Source organism: Coenobita brevimanus, chromosome 44 (assembly GCF_032717465.1).
Source record: "Coenobita brevimanus isolate Jiangsu-jjx chromosome 44, ASM3271746v2, whole genome shotgun sequence".
In the NCBI taxonomy this organism is placed as follows: Eukaryota; Metazoa; Arthropoda; class Malacostraca; order Decapoda; family Coenobitidae; genus Coenobita; species Coenobita brevimanus.
This window is the reverse complement of record NC_136997.1, coordinates 46,621,699-46,638,164: the sequence shown is the minus strand read 5'-3', so window position 1 is coordinate 46,638,164 and position 16,466 is coordinate 46,621,699. Positions and strand designations below refer to the sequence as shown.

General features: G+C 43.5%; 1 protein-coding gene across 1 annotated transcript in view; it reads left to right on the top strand.

Annotated features, from left to right (window-relative positions):
* The window catches only part of wwk (anoctamin 8 white walker), a 97,200-nt gene extending 80,734 nt beyond the window's left edge, over window positions 1–16,466 (top strand). The window contains exons 9-20 of the mRNA XM_080271050.1: window positions 805–990; window positions 8,665–8,817; window positions 9,050–9,185; window positions 9,697–9,752; window positions 9,909–9,983; window positions 10,834–11,028; window positions 11,792–11,987; window positions 12,093–12,178; window positions 12,808–13,005; window positions 13,398–13,529; window positions 14,207–14,376; window positions 15,189–16,466. Coding sequence (XP_080127176.1) covers window positions 805–990; window positions 8,665–8,817; window positions 9,050–9,185; window positions 9,697–9,752; window positions 9,909–9,983; window positions 10,834–11,028; window positions 11,792–11,987; window positions 12,093–12,178; window positions 12,808–13,005; window positions 13,398–13,529; window positions 14,207–14,376; window positions 15,189–16,182 — 2,577 coding nt within the window. The 3' untranslated portion in view covers window positions 16,183–16,466. The remainder of the gene's footprint in view (window positions 1–804; window positions 991–8,664; window positions 8,818–9,049; window positions 9,186–9,696; window positions 9,753–9,908; window positions 9,984–10,833; window positions 11,029–11,791; window positions 11,988–12,092; window positions 12,179–12,807; window positions 13,006–13,397; window positions 13,530–14,206; window positions 14,377–15,188) is intronic.

Genomic DNA, 16,466 nt, shown 5'->3' with positions numbered 1-16,466 from the left:
CCCTCCCTCCCCCTTCCCCTCCCAGTACCCTACCTATAATGGTTACTTCTCTTCCCTCTCTCTTACCCCCTTCCCCTCATCTCTCCTCTCCTCTCCTCTCTTCTCTTTTTCATCTCTTTCCTTTCCTTTCCCTTCCCTTCCTTTCATTTTCTTTCCCCTCCATTCCCTTTCCTCTCCTCTCCTCTCCTCTCCTCTCCCCTCCCCTCCCCTCCCCTCCTCTCCTCTCCCCTCCCCTCCCCTCCCCTCCCCTCCCCTCCTCTCCTCTCCTCTCCTCTTCTCTTCTCTTCTCTCCTCTCCTCTCCTCTCCTCTCCTCCCCTCTCTTCTCTTTCTTCCTCCCCCTCTTTTCTCTCCTTTCCTTTCCTCTCCTCCCTTCTCTCTCCCTTTCTCCTTTCTCATGACAGCAAAAGAAACCTATGTATGTGTAATGGCCTAGGGGTAGTCAGTTTGAAGGACTAATTTGACTAGTAACCAAGGAGACTCATTCCCACCTCATACCTAAGACCAGTTGAAGTTCACGCATCCACGACCTATACTGAGGTTCCAAGATTTGCCCAGTTCCGTCAGATGAAGGTCAAAGGTCAGGGGTCATTGGAGAGGACAAGTCGTTGGAGAAGCGACCCAGGTAACTTTGGTCGTCTGTCTGAAGTTAGAGAGAGAGAGAGAGAGAGAGAGATGCAAGAGGTTAGCAGTTTCTTCCTCCTCTTCCATCTACTTCCTTCCCTCTCTCTCCTTCCTTCCTCCTATCCCTTCCTCAGTTCTTCTCTCCTCCAAGTCCCTCACTCACCATCCTTTTCTCCACACAGGTCTTCCTATGGGGCCGAGACCAGGCCATCGAGGACAAAGGCTTCGTCCTCTTCGCCTTCTTGAACGTTGTCTGGGCGAGTACTTGGCTGGAAGGCTGGAAGAGACACAGCGCCGTCCTAGCCTACAATTGGGGTACCTTAGACTCCAACGTTGAACTGCTGTCTGAGCCTCGACCCCACTTCACCGTAAGTCTCTTGAGGAATTAGACTTTTGGAGATGGATACACATTCAGTTCTTTCTTCCAGGTCTTCCTCGGTCTTTTCCTTTTCCTTTTAGCTCTCACTTATCTCCTTTTCCTTTTAGCTCTCACTTATCAACTCCACTTCACCATAAGTCTCTTGAGGAATTAGACTTTTGGAGACTGATACACATTCACTTCTTTCTTGCAGGTCTTCTTCCGTCTTTGTCTGGGTCTTTTCCTTTTCCTTTTAGCTCTCACTTATCTCCTTTTCCTTTTAGCTCTCACTTATCCTACCAACTCCACTTCCCTGTTAGTCTCTTGAGGAATTAGACTTTTGGAGATTCATACACGTACTTATTCACCTCTTTCTTCCAGGTCTTCTTCCGTCTTTGTCTGGGTCTTTTCCTTTTCCTTTTAGCTCTCACTTATCTCCTTTTCCTTTTAGCTCTCACTTATCCTACCAACTCCACTTCCCTGTGAGTCTCTTGAGAAATTAGACTCTTGGAGATTCGTACACATTCACCTCTTTCTTCCAGGTCTTCTTCCATCTTTGTCTTGGTCTTTTCCTTTTCCTTTTAGCTTTCACTTATCTCCTTTTCCTTTTAGCTCTCACTTATCCTACCAACTCCACTTCCCTGTGAGTCTCTTGAGAAATTAGACTCTTGGAGATTCGTACACATTCACCTCTTTCTTCCAGGTCTTCTTCCGTCTTTGTCTGGGTCTTTTCCTTTTCCTTTTAGCTTTCACTTATCTCCTTTTCCTTTTAGCTCTCACTTATCTCATCAACCCCACTTCACCGTAAGTCTCTTCAGGGATTAGACTCTTGAAAATTGATACACATACTTATTCACCTCCTTCTTGCAGGTCTTCCTCCGTCTTTGTCTGGGTCTTTTCCTTTTAGCTCTCACTTATCTCCTTTTCCTTTTAGCTCTCACTTATCAACTCCACTTCACCATAAGTCTCTTAAGGACTTAGACTTTTGGAGATTGATACACACACTTCTCTCTTTCTTGCAGGTCTCTCTCAGCCTTCTTTGCTAATCTCTTATTCCTCTCTGTTTCCCATCGTTGTCTCTTTAGCTCTTACCTGTCTCACTAACTCCACTTCACCGTGAGTCTCTCGATGAATTAGACGTCTGGAAATTTACACAGACACTTCTTTCTCTCAGGTCTTTCTTTCTTTCTTCCGTCTTTCATGTCCTTCCTTCATCTCTCTCTGTTTCTCATCCATTTCTGTTCATCTCCAAATCTCCTTTGATCCCCAGCATCGCTCCACCAACTCTCTGAATAAATTGAATATCTGAAAGGTGCAATATAGGCGGCTATTTATTTTTTTCATGGATTTTTCTGCCTTTCCTCTCTCTCTCCTTTTCTTTTCAGTTTCTTTTTATATCTTTATTTCCTTATGTATTAGGTGTTCTTGATACATGACTATGAGTGGTTGTGGCGACTGGAATCTTTGCCATACATCTATATCCATTTATCTTATTTAACCTCCACCAAATCTTCCAGGAATTTGACAAGGATGCAAGATTATTAGATTTACTGCAAGAGTATTTACAGAGTTGCAAAATCTTCCACCAACTACAATTCTTTCTCTCTTTCTCTCTCTCTCTCTCTCTCTCTCTCTCTCTCTCTCTCAACAAAATTTACAAACGAGAGATTTACTTTCTCTCCCGTAAGATCATTTGTTTACTAATGGGCAATATTTAATGGTCTAAATTTTCGCGTCTTACTTACAATTTCTTCCAGCCAATTTTACAAGGGTGAGAGTGTTCCGGGTTTAGGACTGTCTTTTATGATGTTCTGAAGTTTTACAGCACTTTCTCAGGCTAGGGACTGCTCTCTCTCTCTCTCTCTCTCTCTCTCTCTCTCTCTCTCACTTTCATTTCACCAGCACCTCCACAGTATGGTTCCCTTGTACCGTAAAAGAATCATTGTATTATTTTTCCTATGTATTGAGAACTATAGCCCTTTTTTCTTCACCTGATGGAACAGGGTCACCCTCACAGCTTAAGAGATTGACCTGTAACTACCTAAAATCCAACCACCCTTAGCCACGAGGTAGGAACGAGTCTCCTTGGTTACTAGTGAACTCGACAGTGCTGCCAACTGAGCTGAAAAAAGGTCCTCTTCATACGGTTGATATGCTACATCCTCAGCACGTAGGGGTTATCAGTGCTGGTTCCCGGTGCTGATTAGTGCTGATTAAGGTAGCGACTCACCTGTCTCACCTGTGCAATGAAAGAGAGTGCCTTACGTAGCGTCGACTCTCACTCTCACCTGGCCTACCTTGATTGATAGCAAGTCTGGCTCGCTAAGGAAGAAATGCAATACGAAGCCTCTTTTGCTACATACATTACTACCCTGCTAAAGGCATGATGTGGCTGAGGTGGTGGCGTTTGCTTATAGATAGATGGATAGATAAAGGGAGAGATAAATAGATAGATAGACTGATTGACTGACTGATAGAGAAGATGGGCAGATAGATAGATAGATAGTTACAGAGATAAAAAGATAGACTGATAGATAGACAGATATTTTCCCACACAAATATTAAGTTTCATCTAGTTCTTTGTGCTGAGTATGTATGTTTATTATAGACAGTTATATTATGAGTGAACTGTTTATTTTCGATGCAGTTATAACGCTGAAAGAGAATTGTGTGTATTCATGTAGCAAGTCTAATATTTATCAACTTACCAAGCCACATACAACATACTTCTTAATTCCAGTGAGATTAGGCTAATATAATCACTTTCTTTAAAACTTATTTCACTGTGTTTTACGGGTACATTCCTTTTGTCTGTCTGTCCATTGAAATAATCCCTCAACTTTCTCGACCCTAGAGAATATGTGCTGAATTCAGGAGTGATTATTCTGTGGCTCAGGTCTTGTGTTTATGGATTACTGTTTACCTTGTTTGTAAAGAAAGGGCAAAGAATTCTGAGTGTCATGCTTATTGTTTACTGTTTAATAGTAATGTTTAATCAGTACTGAGCTCATGGTGGGTATTTACTGTGTTACTTGGTATTTATTAGAAGGCGCCTTTGTGGTTAAATGTTTGGAGCACCTTAAATTAAAGTCACCCAGGAGTTTCAACCGTGTGATGTCCCTCAGGAGTAGGTTGGTCATCTACCCCTGAATTTACTGGACTGCCTAGCCTAGCCTTGGGCCCCTACACCTCAAAAGGGGGTAATATGGGTTTGCCTGATACCGTTCTTGAAGTATAACCAACAGGGGTGTAGATGTCAGGTCAGAGAGTCGTATTGTTAAAACTGGGAACGCAATGGTGTGAGTGAAACCATGATGAAAGTAAAGCATATTTGGCTCCTCTGTCTCTCACATCTGACTGCCCCTTGTACCATGACACTGAAACTAACCACAGATGATATACACAGCTGTTCTGAGGCTTAAGCACGGTCCATGCCAAATTCTTCCTGACGCAGATGGGAATTTTGCATCACTAACCCATACACGCGGCCCCACTAGATGCAGGCAGGTACGGTCAAGAACTTCTTTGGGTTACAGTGAAGCAGAACTCCTACCTGCAACCACAAGCATTTGATGTGGACGTGGTCTTACCTACATGTACTTCCACAACTTCAAAAAATATGTCAAAAACTCGGGGACTTTATACATCACTGACTACTGTTCTGCTGTAAATTTTAGTCTTGCATACACCTTTACCTTCTCAGGTTTAAGAATACGACCTTTCAACTCCTTCACCATAATGTCCAGTTTTTTATTTTATCTGACCACGAGACAGATTGATTCATGGCAGGAAAGATTTTTTTTTAGTTGAAAGGACAGTGAACTCTGACTCTAATCCCTCTAACTCGAAAAATCTCTCCTTGTCTAGATAAATGTGTCTCTTAATAGTGAGAATTAATATAAATGACGGAGTTGAAGGAGTTTGGGAGGGAAGACAGCTAGAAAGAGAGGAGGTTGAGTAGCGCACGCGAGAAAGGCAGAACAACAACCTAATACTTATGTAATGCTCTTGATTCTCGCCTAGCCGACAACTGACCCCTCTTATCTCCTCACTGGGGCGTAGGTGGAGAGGGTGAGTACTGACAGATAAGAGGGCTAGATAAACTAACTAGTCGAGAGCCTCCATGCTAGTAATTCGGGCTAGTTCTCCTACTATTAAGTGGCTTTGGAGATTTTGTAAGACCTCATCCTCAGCGACATCGGCACGTTAAGCCTGAACTCTTGTATGTTATGCAGGCAAAAATATTCAAATGCTATACATAACATACAAGTGGATGTCCTGGCGTAAAATGCAGAATAAATCGCAAAGGAAGAGGTGTTATGAAGCCTTCTATGCCGCCTAGATTTCAGCCCTATAGCTATTACTCTTTGCGCCAAGAATTTCGTAGTTCATAGGCCACCATGCCCTCCTGTCGCGCCCCTGTATCAATCCTGTTATCCTGTGGGCATGTTTTTTTGCATTTTTAAACATAATTCTTTTTTCCTATTTTTGTAGTTGATGTGGTTTCTAGGGCGTAGCTTATTTTTCCCCTCCCTAGAATTTGGGCGGAAAATATGTACCTACTGGACGCGTCTTTCAGGCCGTAGTGTTTGAATCCACGCTGTGTTTTTTGTCACGTATCTATAAAACACTGTCCTTCTTGATGGCGTAGAATTTTCCCTTTGCATGTCTAACGTTTTATCAAGATTTTCGTAACACCTGAAGTAGCAATCATAGAAAACTTATCCCTTCTGGTTTAAAATCAGGAGGATCTGTTAATATTATGCACAGATTGTCAGCCATTTTCTCGTTACAGGAGATTTCGTTCCCCTGTTTCTTAGCGATTTATTTTGCATATTTCGCCTTTAATATTCCCTCCTATGTTACTTATATCTTTTTTAATATCAACATAGCTTCCATTAGTAACATATGAGGGGGTTATTAAGGCTAAGGGTGCTGAATAAGTCGCCGAGGAAGAGAAGTTACGAGATGTCCAAATAAATGTCAACAAAAAAATGGCCCTATGTATTTGCTTCATTAGGGTTAAAATTAAATGAATGACTATTTATTCACGTGCAATAATTCTTCATTTTATCCTCTTCACTTCAATGATATCTTTTATTAAAATTTTGCTGTACATTCAAACGATTTCATTCAACTTAAAAACAAAAAAAATCTAGAAATAAGGAGTTATACACGATGTCCCACTAGATATCGTTCTCTCTCTCTCTCTCTCTGCGGGAAAGGGGAGGAGAGAGGGAAGGGGAAAGGGAGGGGGAAGGAAAGACGGGAGGAGAAGGGAGGGAGTGGGAGAAAGAAGGAAGAGGGAAGAGGAATACAGTGAGAGAGGGAAGTGGTCTCTCTCTCTCTCTCTCTCTCTCTCTCTCTCTCTCAACCACTTTCGAGCTGCAATTACTGATGACCCAATGGCCAAAAATTCTCTCTCATTACCCCATTGCGTCATCAGTAATTGAAGCTCCGAAACGGCTGAGATTTGGGCCCTTCTTGATATAACAATTTTTCTCAAAGTTCACCAGCATAATAATAATAATAATAATAATAATAATAATAATAATTTCTACATACAGCCTTCGTTATTAACTCCTTCATAGATTTTTTTTTTTCGATAGTTGAATCAAATCGAATGAAGACAGAAAGTTTGAAATATATAAAGATACATCTAAAAATTAATGTTTTAAAATATTTCCCTTGTTATTAATATTTCTCAAGGAATATTCTATCAGTATTTCCCCCTTCCTCTCTCACACACACATATATATATAAAAATCCATCCTATATATATACCACGTAGATAAATATGTAAGGTAGTCCAGATATAGCTCTTCCCTCTCTCTTGTGTTGCGGGTACGGCTCAGTTTGAGTTCTTAGTGTCCACCCTGCATCATTTATTCCCTCTCCTACCCCCCCGCTGCCACACCCACGCCCACATCAGCAGACTGAGCCGTGCCCCCAACACACAAAATACTGCCACATGTTTTTCGTGCAGTGCAATTTGTGGACTATCCTGTACTGTGTCTCTTCTAGCTCTTTTGCCCCGAGGACTTTCTTTTTTCTCTCTTTTTTTTTCAACTTTTCTCTTTTTTCTCTTTTTTTTCGTTTTCTCTTTCTCTTTCTTTTCTTTTTTCTCTTTTTCCCATTTTCTCTTTCTCTTTTTCTTTTTTCTCTTTTTTCTCTTTTTTCCCATTTTTCTTTCTTTTTTTTCTCTTTTTCCCATTTTTCTCTTTCTTTTCTTTTTTCTCTTTTTTTACATTTTTCTTTCTTTTCTTTTTTCTCTTTTTTTACATTTTTCTCTTTTTTCTCTTTTTTCCATTTTCTTTTTCTTTCTTTTCTTTTTTCTTTTTTTTACATTTTTCTCTTTTTTCTCTTTTTTCCATTTTCTCTTTTTCTTTCTTTTCTTTTTTTCTTTTTTCCCATTTTCTCTTTGTCTTCTCTTTTTTTCTCTCTTTTTTCCCATTTTTCTTTCTTTTTTCTCTCTTTTTCCCATTTTTCTTTCTTTTTTTTCTCTCTTTTTTCCCATTTTTCTTTCTTTTTTCTCTCTTTTTTCCCATTTTTCTTTCTTTTTTTTCTCTTTTTTCCCATTTTTCTTTCTTTTTTCTCTCTCTTTTTTCCCATTTTTCTTTCTTTTTTTTCTCTTTTTTTCCCATTTTTCTCTTTCCTCTTTTTTTTTCTCTCTCTTTTTTCTCTTTCTTTTATATATCCTAAAAATTCTCTGCTACCAGGGGTCTCTCCAAGGAAATAATAATAATAATAATAATAATAAATCTGACAGCCACAAGAATAAGCTAAATAATGCCATACTGAAGAGAGATAGGAATAAATAGTACACCAGTTTTATTACCAAATCTTTCAGTCTTTCTTTACTACGTGTCCAGTTTCGATGCTCAGTATTTACTAACTCTGCTTCTGTGTGTTTTTCGCTGGTGGTGGTTGGCTGTGACGTGTGGTGTGGGTGACGTCCCGTGTGTGTGACGTCCCATCCTTCTGCCACTGACGTCTGCTGATGTCAACCCTCATCTGCTCTGCTCTGACGTCCGCTGGCCCCTTTACGTGACGTCGACTTGGTTCCTCGTGTCACTTCAATCAATTCGCTGGATCCTGACTTCACGTGACATCCTTTGGACCTGATGCTTAATGCTGACTGGGATCTGTGTCTCCTGGTTCTTTTAACATCTTTGCGTGACATCCCTGGCCCTGCTATGTGACATCTAATGGCCTCTTTGATGTCAACACGCCTGAATCACAACTCCACACCATCAATGTGTCTCATTTGAACTTGGGTATAAAATCAATTCTGTGTTGTGTGATTTCTCTGCCACATTCCTGACTTCTTTCACACCCTCACTGACATCAACCCTGACATCCGCTACAACCCCTGCCTGGTTTCTTTGCTATAATGGTTTCTGCGGTTTCTTTATCCGGCACCTTCTCTGCTCCACTCACTCTCTGTGCCACCCATACCCTCCTCTTTCGCGTTCTCCCTCTCCCCCTTCCCTCCACACCATCCACACTCCACATCCATCCATCCCTGCTCCTTCCACATCCTCCTCATCCACATCACCACATCTGCAACCCATCCTTCGACCCCTACATCAACCACAACCTGCTTGGGTTCGTGTCAACTGGATCTGGTGGACGCACTGCAACCGACACGTCCCGGGTTCTTGTGACGCTCGTGTGACGCCAGGGGGAGTTACGGGTGAGTGGTGTGACGGGGAGATTGGAGCCAGAGTACCCTGCTTGGAGACGGAATGTGACGCGCTATTTCGTGACGCTGCCCATCATTCTCATCTCCCTCCTGGCTGTCTTCATCGTCATGCTGCTCATCCTACAGCTCCAGGTGAGAGAGAGAGAGAGAGAGAGAGAGAGAATGGAAATAATAATGATAATAATGATAATGATAATGAAAAAAATACGTAACAATATTGATAATGACCACAACACAAGAGACACCCCCACAATAACAACAATAGTAATAGTAGGAGTAGTAGCAGTAGTAGTAGCAGTAGTAGTAGTAGTAATAATAATAATAATAATAATAATAATACTAATAATAATAATAATCTCACCAGGACCTATGTGACGCCTTCATCTCTGCCCACGGGTACACCTTCTACCTGTCCTACGCCCCCAAGGTGTTGATGGCGCTGGCTATTTCCGCTTTCGACGAGGCGTATACGAAGGTGGCGGTCTGGCTCAACGATATGGGTGAGAGGGGAGATAGGGGGGAGATTGAGGGGAGATAGAGAGGAAGAAAGGGGAAATAGAAGGGGAGAAAAGGGAGATAGGTGGGAAATAGAGATGGGAAATTATAGGGAGATTAAGGGGAAATGGTGGGGAGATTGAGAGGAGATTGAGGGGAAATTGAAGGGGAGAAAGGGGAGATAGAAGGGAAATTGAGGAGAAATTGAAGGGGAGAAATTGGAGATAGAGGGGAGATTGAGAGGAAAGAGACGGGAAATTGTTGGGAGATTAAGGGGAAATGGTGGGGGGATGGAGGGGAGATTGAAGGGGAGAAAGGGGAGATAGAGATTGGAAATTGAGGGGCGATGGAGGGGAATAAATGGGGAGATTGTGGGGAGATAGATGGGAAATGGAGGGGAAAGAGGATGGGGATAAGGGTAGGTGATGATGATGATAATGATAATAATAATAATAATGATAATGATAATAATAATAAAGATCACATTATTCATTATTTTTTATGTTTTTTTGACAGAGAATTACCGAGTGGAGGACACGTACCAGAATCATCTCATCATCAAGCTGGCAGTGGTAAGTACTTTTAAAATTAGATAGATAAACAAATAGATAGACAGGTAGCTGGATAGATAGATAGACAGATAGATAGATATTCAAGAGACAGGTGTGTGTATGTTTCAACGTCTATCGCTGTTTCCGTAATTACCACACTTCATTTTTCTCTTTCAGTTTCGCTTCGTCAACTCCTTCCTGTCCCTCTTCTACATCGCCTTCTACTTACAAGACATGGAGCGTCTGAAGGAGGTGAGGAGGGGTCAGACAGGTGCTAAGAGATTGACCTGAGATATAAGAGAAAGATTAGATTCACTGGTCACCTGCTAGATGTGAGATAGAGATGTTAGAGAGATGAAAGATAAGAGAGAGAGAGATAATATTCCCTGATGACTTGATAGACGTGAGATAATGATGTTAGTTGAGAGAGAGAGAGAGAGAGAGAGAGAGAGAGAGAGAGAGAGAGAGAGAAATTAGATGATGTTAGAGAAAGCTGAGAGATAATGTTGCTTTTGAGATAGTTATGAGAGAGACTTTGAGATTAGGTGTAAAACCATCAGTAAACATTGCTAGATTTATTTATTTATTTTTTGGCTCTAGAGAAAGTCAAAAAAACAAAAACAAAAGTAAAGATATGGACTCTGTGAAATATCATAGAGGTGTGGATATGGGACTCAAGATGGTGATAAGGGAATGTGCCACAGATAAGACAAAGAAGAGAGTTTCGTGGGCTTCCTTTGCTGTCTTTCACTCCACAACTCTCCTCCACTCTCTTCTCCACTAATCTCTCCTCCTCCAGTTTCTTCTCCACTCTCATCTTTCCACACCACAGCATCCTCCACTCTCCTCTCCACTTCTGTATCTTTCACTCCACAACTTACTCCAATTCCTCCACTCCTAGTCTCTCCACTCCACAACTTCCTCCACTCTCTTCTCCACTTCTAATCTGTCCTCCTCCATCCTCATCTACTCCCTCATCCTTCCACACCACAACTTCCCCCACTGTCTTCTGCACTCTCATCTTTCCACACCGCAACATCCCCCACTCTTTGCACCACTTCTACCCCTCCAGTTCCTCCACTTAATCTCCCTTCTTCCTCAGCAACTGGCAGCCCTCCTCCTCACGCGTCAAGTGGTAGGCAACATCAAGGAATCCTGCATACCCTACCTCCTTGAACAGTTTAAGTTGGCCAAGCTGAGTTTTGACTTGTACGGCGCCCTTTCACCTTCCGAAGAGGACAGAGGACAGGACTGGCCCCAGGAAAATCCTCCCCAGCCTGCAGGACTCGACTCGATGGTAGGGCAAGGGGCGATTTATTTCTTATTTCTCTTTCTCCTCGCTCTCTTGGCCCGTCTTTATTTCGGTTCTCTCTTTCTCCTCGCTCTCCTGACCTCTCTTTATTTCGGTTCTCTCCTGACCTCGTTCTATTTCGGTTCTCTCTTCCTCCTCGCTCTCTTGGCCTCTCTGTATTTCAGTTCTCTCTTTCTCCTCGCTCTCCTGACCTCTTTTTATTTCGGTTCTCTCTTTCTCCTCGCTCTCTAAATCTTTCATCATTTCAGAGGTGATGATATTGATGATGATGATGATGTGTAAATAAGATGAGAATGATGAGAATGATGATAAAGATGATGTTGATGATGATGATGTGTAAATAGGAATAGAATGATAAAAATGATGATGATAAAGATGATGTTGGTGATGATGATGATGGTGATGATGGTGATGATGATGATGATGATGATGATGATGATGATGATGATGATGATGGTGATGGTGATGACATGGATGTAGGATTGGAATAAAAAAATGATGACAAAGATGGTGATGATGATGTGGAAATAGGATGCAAATGACAATAATGATACAGAATATATTGACGATGATGATGATGATGGTGGTGACGATGATGGTGATGACGATGATGGTGATGATAATGATGATGATAATGATGATGTGGAAATAGGATTCGAATAATAATAATGGTGATAAAGATGAAACTGACGAGGATACTATTATAAATCTTGACGATGCGTTTCAGTTCTTGTCCTTCGTTGTGCAGGTACTTGAAGAAGGGGAGGAAGATGGAGCCTGTTCGGGAAACATGACGAGGGGAAGCAGCAGCAGCAGTATCAGCAGAGACGGGGCCGTAGCAGGAGCGGCAGCAGGACAGGAAGGCCGAACCACTCCAGGAGGGGGGAGTACTCCAGGGGACAGCAGGGGGAGCAGAGGGGGCGCTAGCACCCCTGGGAGAAGCAGTACCCCGGGAACACCAGGAGGGAGGGAGAGTTTGGGAGGGAGAGAAGGAGCTGGAGGGAAAGAAGGAGGGGCTGGAGGGAAGGAAGGAGCCGGAGGAGGGAGGGAAGGAGGAGGAGACGCGTACCTAGCCAGAGGAAGCAGCAGGAACAGAATCGTGAGCCAGGCGGAAGTGGAGTGCAACATGTCGAGGGTAAGAGGGAATGAGCGAACGGACTGACGACTCTATACTTAATTTCCCTCCACTATCTTGCTTTTTCATATATGGGCTTATTACTGTGCTATAATTTTTGGGTGCTGAAATTTGGATATAAATGTGTCACTAATATTGCATAAAAGGCACGTTTGAGGACAGTCTTGAGATGTTTATAGAGTATGGCTACGTAACTCTCTCTCCACTTCTCTCATTCCATCTCCTCCTTCTTTTCTACTTCTCTCCCTACCACCCCTACCCTCTCTCACACTCCCTCCCTTTTCCTCCAACAGTATGAAGGCACGTTTGAGGACAGTCTTGAGATGTTTATAGAGTTTGGCTACGTAGTCCTAACCCTCTTCTCTTCCCTCTTCCTTCTCATCCTTCTCTCCCTTTTCATCTTCTCTCCATACCTCTCCTACCCCCTCTCACACACTCTCTCCCTCTTCCTCCAACAGTATGAAGGCACGTTTGAGGAAGACCTTGAGATGGTAATACAGTTTGGATACGTAACTCTCTCCACTTCTCTCATTCCATCTCCTCCTTCTTTTTTACTTCTCTCCCTTTTCATCTTCTCTCCACACCACTCCTACCCTCTCTCACACACTCTCTCCCTCTTCCTCCAACAGTATGAAGGCACGTTTGAGGACTACCTCGAGATGTTTATACAGTTTGGCTACGTGACTCTCTTCTCCTCGGCCTTCCCCCTCGCCGCCATGTGTGCTTTCCTTAACAATCTCATAGAAATTCGCTCAGACGCCTTCAAGCTGTGTTGCGTCTTCCAGCGACCCTTTGGCACCAGGGCTCAAAGCATCGGGGTCTGGCAGGTGTGTGTGTGTGTGTGTGTGTGTGTGTGTGTGTGTGTGTGTGTGTGTGTCTGAAGGAATGATGTATGTGATTGTTTTTACTTGTGTTGATGTTTTGTTATATATGTAAGAGCTGTGTGTTTGTGTGTGTGTGTGTGTGTGTGTGTGTGTGTGTGTGTGTGTGTGTGTGTCTGCTGGAAAGGTGTATGTGATTGTTTTTACTTGTGTTGATGTTTTGTTATATATGTAAGAGCTGTGTGTGTGTGTGTGTGTGTATGACTTGTTCGGGAGTTGTAAGTTGTGCATATGCTGAGAGAGAGAGAGAGAGAGAGAGAGAGAGAGAGAGAGAGAGAGAGAGAGAGAGAGAGAGAGAGAGAGAGAGTTTATCTATCTAATCTCCATCTACCTACCAGGATGCGATGGAGTTAATGGGCGTGCTAGGGATCATGGTCAACTGCATCCTCATCGGTCTGTCAGGGCAAGTCCATAGGATGTTTCCCCATATGTCAACTACCCAGACCATCCTGCTTATCATTGTGCTGGAGGTGAGTAGCAGTAGTAGTAGTAGCAGTAGTAGTAGTAGTAGTAGTAGTAGCAGTAGAAGTAGTAGTAGTAGTAGTAGAAGTGGTAAAAATGTGGACGTGTGTCACCTTTCACCTTACCATGATAAATTTCTGTGTCTCCTTTCCCAAACCTCCTACATCCTTCTGTTCCTCCCTCCCTCCTTCTCTCCCTTCCTCCTTTCCCTCATTCCCTTTCTCCTTCCATTCCCTCCTTGATCTCTGCCTTCCTTCATTCCCTTTCTCCCTCCACTCCTTCCTTGATCTTTCCCTTCCTTTATTTCCTTTCTCCCTTCATTCCTTCCTTGCTCTCTCCCTCTCCTCTCTCTCCTGAAATTCTCGCCTCTTTTCGTCACGCCAAAAGTTAATCTCTCCGCCTCTTTTCCTGAAACTCGTGCCCCTTTCAGTCGTACATACTTCTCTGCCTCCTCTCCTGAAATTCACGCCTCCTCCTACATAATCCTCTGCCTCCTCTCCTGAAATTTCCGCGTCTTTCAGCAGTCAAGGTTAATTTCTCTGCCTCCTCTCTCACGTCTCTTTCAGGACTTCATAACTCTCTGCCATATTTCCTGAGGTATGTCTCCTTCAGTCCTACTTGTACATAGTTCCTTCATTCCTCTCCTGAAATCTCCAACTCCTCCTGAAATTCCTGTGTCTTTCAGCACGCCATGATCGCCCTGAAGTACGGAATCAGCTACGCAATCCCGGATATTCCCGAGTGGGTGGCGACGGAAATAGCCAAGGTGGAGTTCCAGAGGCGAGAGGCCCTTAGAAGACTGTCCACCTCGAACTCTCCACCCACACGCGAAGACTCCCTCCCACCATCGCCCAGGTTGGCTAGAATATTCGTTCACCATCATCATCACCATTACCATCATCATCAGCGTCAAAATCCTCATCACATTATCACCATCGTCATCATTATCATCATCATCATCGTGGTCATCGTCATTGTTATTGTCATCATCATCGTCTTTGTTACTGTCATCATCGTCATCATCATCATCATCACAGTCACAAACTTCATCACATTATCACCATCATCACCATCATACAGCAAACTCCAATGTACTGTATATGTTGGGGTTATGTTTGAGAGTTGCATTATTAGCTATGTTCCGTCTGAGAGCTTTTAGAAGAAATGACAAATGAATAAAACAAAAATTAACCTGAGTACCAATATTACAGGTAAACTAAATATTTGTTCTTACCTGGAGAATATTCATAGAGTATTATTGACAGTTTTTGATGTCCCAGTACAAGCTAATTTTTTTTTTATATGCAAATCTCAAAGGCAGTTAATTATACTCGAGTCATTTTATCATCATCATCATCATCATCATCATTCGGACCTCCTTTCCCACCGTAAGGCAAGGTGAGGAGTAGCAAAGTCCAGACACCCCAAATTTGCCGAATCCAATGGGCCACGCTTCCATTCACACACCATTCAAGCCCCCGGAATCCTGGCCTTATCGGCTCATTTTATTTTGTCATGTTCTCTGCTTAAATATTCACTCTGGTTTAGATCTGAAGTGTTTGGTAGTTTTAAAAGTGATGATAAAAGTATAAACAAGAAAGTTCATACAAAGCTGAAGGTTAGGAAGGTTTTATCAGCATGACCTTTGACCTTCCCTTCCCTTCCAGTAGGTACCTGTGTGGTCAGTCTCTATCGTCAACGGAGTATGTGGACCGTGGGGCTCAGACAGACCTCATGTACTACCGTCGTCGCTCCTTCAGAACCTCGCCCTCCAGCACCATTGATGAGGATGAGGTGTTGTCGCCCTCAGAGTCAGAGAGCAAGAGGGGGAGCTTCAGTGAAGGCGGAGATGTGGAGGATTTGAAGGAGGAGGAAGGAAAAGGAAGAGAGGAAGAGGTGCGGGGGCGAGCCAGTATCCGGCTTGGCAGAAGTGTGTCGGCATGTGAACGGGTGCGGGCGCGAGTACCCAGAGTGGGGCGGATGAGAGACCAGAGCAGCCATGAGAGCAACGACTCTGAAGAGGATCTGGTGGTCACTGCCTCACCCTTCGACAGCCTTCCCATTCTCTCCACCCCTGCCTCCATGGATAAGAAAAGCAGGCTTTTCCGATTTTCGCCGGATAGTGAGGGAAATTTAGGCCAGATGAAGCCCCGACCTCGCCTGCTGGATCGGCCTGACTTTCACCAGTTCACTTCCCGGTCAGCGGAATGTGTGTCGGAGGGAGCACACATGCGACACCAGGAAGACTCCCCCGGGCACATCAGTGAGGAAGGCACCCCAGAAGACAGCATATCCAACAGGACCCCAACCCCCAGTGAGGACTCCACAACAGCCACCAATGCGCCCTCCACCCCAGTGTCAGAAGCTGCGTCCTCGCCTTCCGCCACCACGCCGGCCGTGGTCCCTGGCAAGGATGGTCCGCCGCGTAGGAAGCCCCCCATGAAATTTCTAAAGCGAGCACAGTCTCTCTCGTATGTGTTCAAGCGCAGCACCAAAACCCCGGAGAAGAGGAAGAAGATAATCAGGGACGACTATGCTGCCTTGAGCACGACCAGGGAATGCCAGGGCGAGCTAGCACTTGTCCCCTTAGAAAAGCTGGTAGCCATAGATGACATACAGATGCAACCTTCACTCTCTAGCTATAACGTATTCACAGAGTAGCTAGTCAACACCACCAGCAACATTATTATACCTGGGCCGAGATTCACAAGATAAATTGCGATAAGCTTCCATTTGTGGCTTAAGACGCTAGAGATCTTTTGCCAAAAAGAAAAGCTTGTCACAAGGCATTATTTCTGCAGGATTAACAGGAGACAAGGAAGATTGCTACACTTCCCTTTTCTTCTCCATCCTGCAAAAATAATAGTGCAGACAAGGATAAAATTGTAATTTTGTTTGTGAATCAAGGTTTGGTCTCGCTACATAGCTACGTCGTGTTTGCCCAG